The 12,026-nt window shown below is 38.2% G+C and overlaps 2 protein-coding genes across 2 annotated transcripts; one reads left to right on the forward strand and one right to left on the reverse strand.

The window, feature by feature from the left end:
• Positions 1 to 7,809: 7,809 nt before the first annotated feature.
• Positions 7,810 to 9,191, reverse strand: LOC112279459 (uncharacterized). Its single transcript, XM_024513916.3, has 2 exons — positions 8,990 to 9,191; positions 7,810 to 8,692 (listed from the first exon to the last, which is right to left on the reverse strand). The coding sequence occupies exons 1-2, from the start codon at positions 9,089 to 9,091 to the stop codon at positions 7,967 to 7,969; spliced, it is 828 nt and encodes a 275-aa protein (XP_024369684.1). The 5' UTR covers positions 9,092 to 9,191; the 3' UTR covers positions 7,810 to 7,966.
• A 1,653-nt stretch (positions 9,192 to 10,844) lies between these two features.
• On the forward strand, positions 10,845 to 11,835 carry LOC112279635 (uncharacterized). Its single transcript, XM_024514268.2, has 2 exons — positions 10,845 to 11,079; positions 11,266 to 11,835. Exons 1-2 carry the CDS (start codon positions 10,978 to 10,980, stop codon positions 11,722 to 11,724), a joined length of 561 nt encoding a protein of 186 aa, XP_024370036.1. The 5' UTR covers positions 10,845 to 10,977; the 3' UTR covers positions 11,725 to 11,835.
• The last annotated feature ends 191 nt before the right edge of the window (positions 11,836 to 12,026 follow it).

Below are 12,026 nucleotides of genomic sequence, written 5' to 3' on the forward strand. Positions count from 1 at the left end.
CGGACTTGGCAACAATTTAAAATACATGCTAATATGAAGTACTCGAGATTCTTGTGATCCGTATATATGATGACTAGATTAAAAGTGCCTTCTAGATAATGATGCCATTCTTGTAATGAATTCATGATTGTAAGAAGCTCTTTGTTGTAGATTTCATAGTTAATCTCAGTTGTTGAAAATTTTTTGGAATGAAAAGCTATTGGATGAAGTTTATCATGTGCTTTCATTTATGATAATATAACATCCAAAGCAAAGTCTGATGCATCTGTTTCCATAAAAAATACATCAAAAAAGTTGATGTAATATTTTCAAATTGGTGCACAAATAAAGGCTGACTTCAAAGTTTCTAAAGATGTTTCAGCTTCTTTACTCCACTCAAGTTTGTCTTTGCAAGTCAAATGTGTAAGTGGAGCTGCAACTGAAAAGAAGTCTTTAATGGTGTTTGGATAATAGTTGGCAAAGCCTAAAAAGCATTAGATATTTCTTACCATTTTTCAAATCTTTCAATCTATAATTGTTTGAACTTTTTAAGGATCTATCATAAGTCCATCATTTGAAATGATGTATCCTAAGAAGTCGACTTGAGTAGTGTGGAATACACACTTTTCTATCTTGGCATAGAATTCCGCATCTCTTAATTTTTGTAACACACGACAAATATGAAGTTCATGTTTATCTATGTTCTTAGAATAGATCAAGATGTCGTCCAAAATACAGACAATAAAATCACCTAAAAACTCTCAAAAAATATCATTTATTAAATGTTGAAAAGTTGCCGGCACATTTGTAAGTCCAAAAGGCATGACGTATTCAAAATACCCATACCTAGTTTGAAACACAGTCTTCCATTCATCACCTTCTATAATACATACTAGATTGTATGCTCCTTATAGATCTATTTTTATATAGATCCTAGCTTGATTCAGTTGATCGAGAAGTCTGGATATCAAAGGTAGAAGGTACCTATTCTTGATGGTGATCTTGTTGAGTCCTCGATAATCAATACACATCTGCAATGATCCATTTTTTTTCTTCACAAATAAGATTGGAGCTCCTATTGGTGATTTGGAATGACATATGAAATTCTTAGCCAATTTTTCTTCAATATATTCCTTGGATTTAGCCAATTCATTTTGTGATAAACTATAGATTGGTCTAAATAGCGGTTGTGTTCCTTCTTGAAGGTCAATTGAGCAGTCATAGGAATAATTTTTTGAAAGAGTATCCACATTCTTCTTCTCAAATACATCTTGAAATTCTTGATATTGGCTGGGAATGCCACTTGAAGTCTTCACATCATTATAAACAAGTGTGGCATAAATGACATAAGGTGATCCTTCTTTTGTAGCATGGAAGAAAGCTCTTGCACCTACAAACATAGGTTTAATTACACTAAACCTATGACTTTCTACTAGATTAATTTTACTCTTAATTATACTTTTAGAAAAGTCAAGGATATAAGAAATCTAATCTATGTAAGGATTATACTTTTTTAACCATGATAAACCTAAAATGATTTGATTAGAGGGATATCTAATTATATTAAAGATTATACAACTACTATGACCATTTATCGCTATATCTATAGGAAGTGTTTCATGAGTAATATCTCCAAAAGACAATAGATGATCATCTATGACTTCTATATGAACAGGTTTGATTTTTTGTACTAATGGTATTTTATGACTTTTAACAAATTCTATGTCTAAAAAATAAGTTGAGGCTCCTGAATCTATCAAGGCAAAGGCTTTATAATTATTAGGTCTTAAATGCACATCTAATATAAAACAAGGAGAGGATTTTGAGGAGAGGGTTTTGAGGAGAAGATATGACCTTCATTACAAATTATATAAGATTCCAATCGCACAGTCCCTATTATTGTTAGACAAATTTGTTTTTTGTCACATTGTCTTCTTTGACAAATGTGCTCTTAATTTTGTGATTTTGTCACTTCTTTGGACAATGTTGAACAATGTGTTTAGGTTCTCCACAATATAAGCATAATTCTTCTTCATGGCGACGAGTCTTTTATTGCTTGATAAGAGATTTAAAATGTATCACATCAATTTGCATATCCTCTAATTTTGAATGTATGTATTGAAGAGATGTTGGTGTTGCCATCGAATTGTAGTAACGTTGAAACCCATTTGTATGACTCTCAGATCAAAATTCAAAAAGTTGATTGTTGTATTTTATAGCAAAATCAATTGCTTGACTCAATGTTTGAGGATCAAGTAAGTTGAGCATCAATTTCTTTACTTCATATTATAATCCATAGAAAAATTGGCTAATAAGTGCAGCATCATCCTACTTGATATCAGTTGCAAGTTGTCAAAACTGTGAAGCATATAACATTACAGATTGATTGCATTGTCACAAAATATGGATCTTGTTGGTTGTAACACCAGTTGCATCATGTTCTCTATATATGGACCAGAATTTTGTCAAAAATGCTTCTAGATTATCCAATATTGGATCTTGTCGTTCAAGAAAAGATAAAAACTACAATACTACTGAACCTAAAAGAAGTGTATCAATGAATCTAACTTGTGATCCTGAAGTTAGATAGCTTTGAGGTTGAAATTCAATCACAAGTTGTACTTGATTGATAAATCCTCAAAATTTGAATCTTATACCATCAAACTTCTCGGACTGAGCAACTCTTGGTTTTCTAATACTTGAAGGATGTTCCACCATGGGTAGAGGGACATGATTTAGTGCAGATGTTGAAGCAGCTTTAATGATCTCTATATCCTCACTTCCTGCCATTTTTGTTGAACTTTGTAGTAGTAAGCTAAGTTGATGTATCGCAAGCATCAACTCCCTCAATTGTTCTTGCATTTGTACCATTGCACTCTTCATTTCAACAAGTTTTACTATAATAACACTTAGAAAAATATCTAATATTACTCAAGACAAGTAGAAGAAAGGACTTGAGGACAAAAAAAATACTAAGAACAATATTAGTTTAGAAGAGGGTAATCTGTAATTTCTAATATGCTTATGACTTATCATAACAAAGGGGTAATCTACTCTAAATCAAGATAAGACAAAGCTTTGATATTATAAGTACATTCTTGTCAATCTATCAAGGACATGAACTAAAAGATGATGCATAAACCAATGAAATCTGTGTCAAAGAAAGTGTGATGAAATAGAAACAAGGAAGTATGTATATTAAAAGAAATTAGAAAGGCTTATTACCAAAAGACAATAAAACTTGAGACTCTTGAAACTAGATTAGAAGCAAGAAAGGAATTGACAAGAGTGAAGCCCTATTCACTCTTGTCTCTATATATATTATCTAACTAGGAGCTACGTGGTAATATTCTATAGGACTTTCAATATGTGTTGACTTTATAGGACACATGCCTTGACTTATAAGATAAGTTTTTGTACATGTGGGACACATAATTAGCTTGGTCTTGAAGCTAACAACATGTGTGGCACATGGCCAACTTGTTGACCACGTTTCTAACCCAAAAAATCAATTAAAGATACTTATAAAGTCAAAGCAGTGTCTATAAAGCTTCTAGGAAGCTTCCATAGAAGATATTATAGAATTAACTTACTTTTACTTACTTCTACTCACTTCTACCTATTTATATGGGTAATTACTAGCTTACATGCATATGTCCGTGACACTTGGACAATCATTTTAATTACTAAAGTTTTAATTTCAACCTTGTTCCACAAATGGTTTATCCCTGGATATCAGTTTAACCTATCTTAAGTATTTTGTAGCCCAATCCTACCTTCAACTTAATTCTAATATTAACTATGCTAATTATTTATCTCTTTTAACTTAATTTTATTAATTAATGGTTTTTTTATGGTAAGAAAAGAATTTTTATAGCCCAAAAGGTAAAATTATTAATCAATCTTTAATTTATTAGTAATTAAGACAAGGAAATAAAGTAAGAGACTTTTATAAAAGCCATATTTAAATATTTTGAATTATTATTGAATCAAGATGATTAAATATTAATTAAAATTTTATTTTTGATTATATTTTCACCATATAATTGTATTATAATACAGCATCATGGAATGGCACTGTAATGAATGCTATATATGATTCTTGTTTGAAGCCCTTGATCTTAAGTTGGTACCACACACATTGAAACATCAACTGCTTCTTTGCTAGTAACAATAGCCCAACAATTGTCGCTATAACAATTCAATATAATTTTCACCTCTCAATCCAAATTATAAGATGGCCTCAATCAAGAATTTCTTGTAATTGGTAGTGTGAAGTGGAAGTAGTAAAAAGAAGAACAAAAGAAGCACAATACAAAATAAGTGAAATAAGTGCAATCAAGCAATTGTCCACTACAAAATTAATCATAGTTTGTTCACTAAGTTTTTACCTAATAAAATATAAAAAATAAAAATAAAAATATGTATTTTTTAAAAAATAATTTGTATCAAATAATTAGCGCATAATTAAGATTTATTCTATGTCATCTTTATTGAATTGGTGTGACATTTGGTATAAGGTCTATTGCCAAAACATTCAAATCAATGACCATATATTTTTGTGGTTTTAGGTTGGCCTTGTGATTTGGATAATATATTATTTTGAGCTTGAATCTAAAGAATTGGACAAATATGACAAAAGCCATGGTGTTGTTGAATATGTTTTTTATTGTGGTTTGTTTAGAGATGGGATTGGCATTTTTCTCAATTTAATAAATGTGTAACTTGTGTTGAACTTGCTAACAAATCTTTTTGAGTCACTTTTAATTTTTTGTATTACATAGGATATAAGGTTTCTATTCAGTTGCTTCATATCTTATTTCTTGCTGAAAGCTAATTTGAATATTCACTATTGCACAATCAACTTGTGCTAAGAATGTTGTGGATAAATAAACCACATAAACATAGATATTGTAGATAAATAACTATACTCATGATTGTTGATACACCTAGGCGTTGGTTTTGTTGATTTTGATATTTTGCCCACCATTGTCGCATACAAATGCAACTTCTTATTTTGTGATCACCTTCCATATTCAAAAAATGGATAAATCTGCATGGATTCTATATATAATTAGCTATTGCATTATGGTTTTAATGTATTGCAACCAATTTCATCTACAAATTCTTCAATTAATTCATTCAAATACGGCAAGACCATTCCAATTCAAATTTTGGGACAAAGTACTATATTATGTGGCTTACATTGATAATTTGTCAAACAAGACAAAGATATATTTACTTTCAACAAAGAGTCAAGTTTTCTCCAATCAATCATAACAAGATAATATGAGTATAAAAAAAACAAGTTCAAAGATCAATTTGTAGTATCTCTTTGCAACATGGAATACTAAATGTTAGAAAATTTATTTCAAGAATTGTTATTTGTATAATTGCTAGATAAAGCACTTAGGTTATTTTAACTTAAACAATATTATAAATTATGATGCAAATGCTCAAAAAAGACACATTCTATTTTAATTACATAACAAGATAAAATGTGTTTAATATCACAATCTTAGAAGAAACATTTGATGCTTAGTAATGCTATTAATGGTGGATACAATATTGAATGGAATACACAATATTTTATTTAAAGATATTTATATAGGCTCCAACAATGATTAAATAAGAAGACAATATTCTTATCTTATTAAAAGATATTACTAATGCTTATAGAAATCCATCAACTACCCTCATACAAAATCTAGATTAAAATTTTATGCTAATATTATTAAACAAATCTTAAAATTTAATAGTTACTAAAGAAAAAAATTGTCTTAGAAAAAAGACATTGTAATAGATACTTATATCTACAAAAAAATAATAATAGCAATAATAATAAAAACTAGAAGTAAGTAGACATATGTTAGTATCTTCCCTAAGAAGCTTTTGCAAGACTTCATAGACACAATTTAAATATTTATAATTATATAGAACTGCATGTGGCTACTAATACTTGTACAACAAATTTTAAATATTAAGACATATTTATAATAAACTTAGGGTTTCTTTAGAACAAGTTGCAATCACAAGTCAATAGACAAAATATAATAAGACATATTTATAATAAACTTAGGGTTTCCTTAGAACAAGTTGCAAACAGATCAAAATCAAGTCATAGCTCCCCAACACACACTTTAATCAATTTGACATAAATCCTCTTTGAAAATCTTGTTCAAAGACCAGTATTATTGTTTTTTATTTAATTTATTTTGTTTTTTTTATCTTTGCTTTATGCTCAAATAAATTAAAGACAATATTAAATGTCTCATTGGATTGTCAAGATCCAAGTCACCACAATATATAGAACTTAGGTAGTTATATTGCCTAGCAAGTTGTGTGCAACAATTTGGACAACATGTCCATTAATTTCTTTTTTAAGAGCTGACCAAACAATTCCAAGACAAGTTGTTTGTTTAATATCTGTATATACTTAAAGGAATATAATAAACTTAATAATAAACTAAGAGTTTCTTTAGACCCGCTTTCCCACCTCCCGTCTAGTTGTGCACAGTTCTTGCTCTAACACTATTTCGAACAAGGATCTAAAGAATAAACAAGGCTACACCGCTCTCTCCGTAATTGAGCTGACTTAGAGGACGGAGGAGTAGATGGGAGTGCTTCACTGCTAGACAACTTACAAAACTGCAATCGTGCTCCCTTGTTACGGCCTTTGAGCTAATTAGAAGCAATTTCATTATGAACGGAAGATGTGTATGCAGAGTTGCAAACAACTTCGAAAGTCTAAACGAACAAGGTGATAATTTCCCTGTGCAGCAAGCGAAACGACGACCGAAGGACAATCCTGAGACGCCGCTCACTCGAACAAAACAGCCATGGGATTGCAAGCGGAAAACGCCTAATGCAACAACCTCGTCCGAGTTGTAAGCCTTCTTCAACTCCCCCAACACGACGCTGACTACATTCGGACACGTACCTCGGTGACCCTCCGAAAATTGGAAGATGACAATGTCACCATCAATCGTCATGAGAGCCCTGACAACGTCGCCATCATTTCGTGCTAAGCCATGCGCAAATTTGAAGGCAACAGTTAGGCTCCAACCGCAACGACATCGCATCGCCAATGTCTCTCCTGCTATGCATGATCTGTTGCTACCAGATATTACCAGGCAGATTGCCAATGAACGAGTTGTAAAGCACTCAGACTCTTGAATCAACGCAGATCTTTGTGTTAAGACCATGGCGGTTTTTGTACTTACATCACAGCTGAAGGTAATCTAATTGTTTCCAGAAATTGAGAACTAATTAACCATGGCTAATTCTGACATGTATTTTCTAGGTGCATATGGAACCGAAATCGGTAGTTCGAACTGTCAAACAAATGTTCTGCTACAAACCGCAATACACATTTCGGTTAGTGTAGATTATTAAACAATCTACAACCGGATTAATTACTGAAGATTCATAAAAAAAATACAGGGTTGGACTAATTGACTATTATTTCTCACAAGCAGAGTATCAACATAAAAAATTCTGCGTCGATACATACTTCAGTATGGATACTGAGTAAAGCATTTTCTCAAAAACTTATAATTTAACATTATAATTCGACAAAAGTGTGGACAGAAATACCTAGACGTAATTAGTTTACAGAATGCAGAAAAATGACAATCAAGACACCCTCCGGACAGGACTGAAAGATAACAGTGCCCGCACATACTTCAAAAGAAAAAAAATCGGTGGGAAGATGAACTTTTAAGACGTGAACACCAACTGCAACGGCCGTAAAAAGGAATAAACACATGACTTTCATATATACAGATAAATAAGAGCTGGAGAACCCATTTCACATATTTGCAAACTAACTGAAAATTCCAAGTCAATATTTCTCAAATTCAATTGCAAAAAAAATATTAATAATGAAGCAAACAATATTCACAAATGATGACTATGCACAAACGTTTCAACGCCACCGAAGATAAAAACTAATAAACCGAATCTAGTCCCTCTTCCGTATATCAATTCAAAAGGTCTGCTCGTGCACTCTCACAGGCTTTCCTGGAGTTGTTTTCGGCGTCACGTCGTTTTTCATCGTGTCCAACGCTGTCTTCATGGCCTCCTTCGTCTGCTGGACCACGCCGCCGGGCTGGTTCGACTGTTCCCACTTCTCTCCCGCTACTCTGCTCACGTCGTTTGCCACTTGGCCAACCTTTTCGCGAGCAACTCCGGCTGCCTCGCTCACCTTCTGCTGGGTCGCACCCCCCGCGTTGGCGGTGCCCTGTTTCGTCTGCTCCCATTTCTCGCCCATCACATTTCCAGCTTCGCTGGCCTTGTCTCCGGCTGCTCCCGCCGCCTCGCGACTCTTCTCCTGAACGTTCCCAGCCGCGTCCGAAGCGCCCTGCTTGGCCTCCTCGTATCTCTGCCCAGCGACATCACCTGCTTGGTTCGCCTTGTCTTGTGTTGTCCCGGCTGCATTAGAAACCCCCTGCTTCGACTGCTCGCTGGACTGGGTTAGGGTCGTCTTCACATTCTCGTAGGCATTGCCCAGGAGGTTTCCCGCTTGCTGCAAGTAGCTACCGGTGCCTTGCTTGGCCTGCTCGGCATTATCGCCAGCTGCTCCAGCTACATCATTCGCCTTGTCCCGTGTGGCACCAGCAGCGTCAGAAGCTGCCTGCTTAGTTTGCTCCCACTTCTCGCCAGCTGCGTTTCCAGCCTCATCAACCTTGTCCTGCGCTGTGCCCGCGCCATCCTGCTCAAGCATGGACACGTATTTTAATACCCGACGCAATAACAGCGTACCTAAACTGAAAAGGTATCCAAGAGGTCTCTGCAAGCACACGTTCCCTGCAAACCAAACCCTCCCGAGTTGTCATAGCCACGTCACTAGCCCTGCCTGGCGGCTCTGAATCGTGATTCTCAGAAACAGTTCAGATCCAAAACGTGAACCCTGCGGATCCATTTCCGACCATTCCAAAAGCCTACGAAAGCGTTGTTCCGAACTCGAAAACAATCCTAACACGTTGAAAAACACCCCAACGTCTCTCACCTTGGTCGCTTGCTGGGCCTCGCCAGCCTTGCGCTCCCCAAAGTGCTTAGTGTCCTCATACTGCTTGGCAGCGGCGTCCTGGTTGCTGTTGTAAGAAGCCATCTCGCAAAATCGAATCGGATTTAGACAAGCAAAAGAAGAAAGCTCGGTAAGGATATGTGTGTTACAAATAGAAAATGTATGCAGTTAGAGAAGTAGAAGTTGATGCAAGTGTGAGTGCTGGGTGACAATCACAGCTTCTTATATATGAAACTTGGTAGAGGAGCTGGCGATTTCAAGCATTGCAGCTTAGAACACTTGGCACAACCCAGATAACTTAGAGGCTGGCCCACAACCAAATCGGGCAGATTGGGCACATTGGGGTTCCCCATACGTGGCAGCTGGAGAGGGGAGAGCTTGGCGCCCAAGCCCAGCGTTTCCCTTGCACCGGGTTGCTCTGGACACGACAACGCAAGACGAATTTGCAGAGCGTACATGGTACAACGACTTCTGGAAGCTCCGGAGGCCTTTGTCGCGGGTGGTGAATAGTCTGGGCTCCGCATCGTGGAATGGGGTTGGTGGTTCCGACCAGCGGCGTTTCTTCGAAGCGCCGAAGACTCGACTTCGCTCACGCCTCCTCACGCAACAAACTGGAAGATTTTGGAAAAATGTGCTAGAATTTGTTTGGATTGTGTATATATTAGTGAAAACATGTGCCGTCTAGCACGAGACTGCTTCCTCGGAATCCAAACAAAGATCTTTCCACTTGGAAAACTTGTATGAAAGGACAGGCTGATATCTCAGCTTCAGTTGATAAATTTGAGGTGTAACTTGGTTTATGCGATGACTTATTTATGTCCTGTCTTTCTGTTGTCGTTTGTCTCATGTGCGACGTTTTGCTTCTTCATTGTGTGTGACATATGTGTACGTAGGTAACTTCAACATGACATAATGAAAAAACAAAGTAAGCGAGAACACAATGACTCCACTCTCTTAGTTGAACGGAAATTGTTTAATTTGTTATGATAAGCAAAGCTTAGAAGGTATGCTGAAAATTCGTTCACAGGCATCTGTACATCTGTGTGTATGTACGTGTACATACGTACGTACGTACATTCCTCTTATCTGTTACATGTATAAAGTCTCCATCCAAATTTACTAACGAATGTTCAAATTCTGATAAAACCCAACTTCGTTTGCTTCATCTGTCATGTACAATGTTGCGGATACTTTAGTTCAAGGGATTTAATAAATCCTACCAATGAAATGCTTTTGACATAGCTACCTGGTTACTCCATGTACCTTCATTACTCTCATTGACGAGATGCAGTAAAATACTCTACATAATTCACCAACTTGATTTCATTCACATGATCAAATTTTTAACTCTTCTCCGCTGATCCCACAATGTTGCTCCAATTGACCCAGTGTTGTGGTGCAGAAACATTCATGAGAAGTTGAAACAAGCTCGGATATGAGGATCATTCATACAAAACATTCAGGGAATGATCGTCGCAGCTGGAAATTTCGGGTTGCAGTTGCAGCATTTTCAATCCACAAAAAAATCACCGCCTCCGTGAAATCCAACAAAAATGAGGAGTGGCAGCGGAAGAGGAGGAGAAATAGGAAACATATACCGAACGAATGTGAAGCTCATCCCCACCACCTCAGTTAGGTGCAAGCGGCTCGCCTTCATATCTGCACCTTCCGGATAGACTTCTCGGTCACCGAGCACTGAAAGCAGCAACCGTTGCAAGGGACCCACTTGCCCATCTGGCAAACTGTGACAAGTGTCCCCGCTTGCGATTGCTCTAACCCGCCACGTGTCTACCAAGTCATACTTATAACCAGCGCCCTGCGACCTTCCCGAGCATCAGCGTGTTCATCGTGTTGAATAGCAGTCCATCCCAGCATTCCAGCTCTCGGAGTCAGTGCACAAGTCTAGTCCCCAACTTCGCTACACACATCTCTCTTGCTCCTTGCTCCACGCTTACCTCAAGCTTCCAGGAATGGCTTCGTACCAGAGCAACCAGGACGCCGTCGCCAAGCAGGCTGAAGATGCCAAGCATACTGGGCAGCGCAAGGCCGGCGAGGCCCAGCAAGCCACCAAGGTGAGAAACGTGACGCGGTGTGGCAGTTGGTGATTGGGTTGACGTTGGTTTTTGTGGAGTTTTGTGGGAGTTTTGCGGGGCGTTGGCGTGGTGGGATTTGGTGGGAGGGGGGAGGGGGCCATTGGCGAGATGAGGAGATGAGGAGCACGTAGCGTTGTGTAAGCGTGAGTGGGTTTGGTGTCCCAGGATGCTGCCGGAGCTGCCCAAGACAAGGCGCACGACGCAGCGGGAGCGGCAGGCGACAAGGCCAACGAAGCTGGCAACGTAGCCGGGGAGAAATGGGAGCAGACGAAACACGGTGCTTCCGATGCTGCTGGTGCGGCGCAGGGCAAGGCAAATGAAGCTGGAGGCGCGGCTGGCGAGAAATGGGAGCAGGCGAAGCAGGGTGCCGCCGATGCCGCCGGTGCTACGCAGGACAAGGCAAGCGAAGTAGCAGGAGCAGCTGGCGACAAGGCTTCGCAAGCCGGTGACGTGGCTGGCGAGAAGTGGGATCAGACGAAGCAAGCGTCATCGGAAGCCGCACAAGCGGCATCCGACAAAGCGGCGGAGGCGAAGGATAGCGCAGGCGGTTTGTTGCAACAGGCAGGGAATGCAGTGAGCAATGCCTACCAGAGCGTGAAGGAGGCAGTGACTCCGAAGCAGTAGACAGGGAATGTGGTAGAGACGGGATGTGGGTGGAGGGTAGGGTCCTGTGTGGATGTGAATAATGTACAGAGAGATGATTCGATTGGATAATACAATTGTGAGTTTCACACATCTGGATGCCTGAAGTGGATTTGGTGGAAGCGTGGATGCACGTATTGGGGAGGGTTGGGAAGCGAGGTGTGATGAAGAAACAAGCTGGGTCGCAGCTACGAGTGGATGCCATGGCCTGTGATGAGTGGTTACATGTGAAGAGCGCTTTCTTGTGATGTCGGATGCGGAGGAGTGTTGGGCAGTTGGACACT

The sequence above is a fragment of the Physcomitrium patens genome, chromosome 3 (assembly GCF_059467195.1).
Source record: "Physcomitrium patens ecotype Gransden chromosome 3, ASM5946719v1, whole genome shotgun sequence".
In the NCBI taxonomy this organism is placed as follows: Eukaryota; Viridiplantae; Streptophyta; class Bryopsida; order Funariales; family Funariaceae; genus Physcomitrium; species Physcomitrium patens.

What these genes read in the sequence shown, in the direction of transcription:
- LOC112279459 (XM_024513916.3), bottom strand. Translation starts at nt 9,091, where the DNA reads ATGGCTTCTTACAACAGCAACCAGGACGCCGCTGCCAAGCAGTATGAG. An exon ending in AGGCCCAGCAAGCGACCAAG is followed by an intron (nt 8,693 to 8,989) that starts GTGAGAGACGTT and finishes ATGCTTGAGCAG; the next exon opens with GATGGCGCGGGCACAGCGCA.
- LOC112279635 (XM_024514268.2), top strand. Translation starts at nt 10,978, where the DNA reads ATGGCTTCGTACCAGAGCAACCAGGACGCCGTCGCCAAGCAGGCTGAA. An exon ending in AGGCCCAGCAAGCCACCAAG is followed by an intron (nt 11,080 to 11,265) that starts GTGAGAAACGTG and finishes TTGGTGTCCCAG; the next exon opens with GATGCTGCCGGAGCTGCCCA.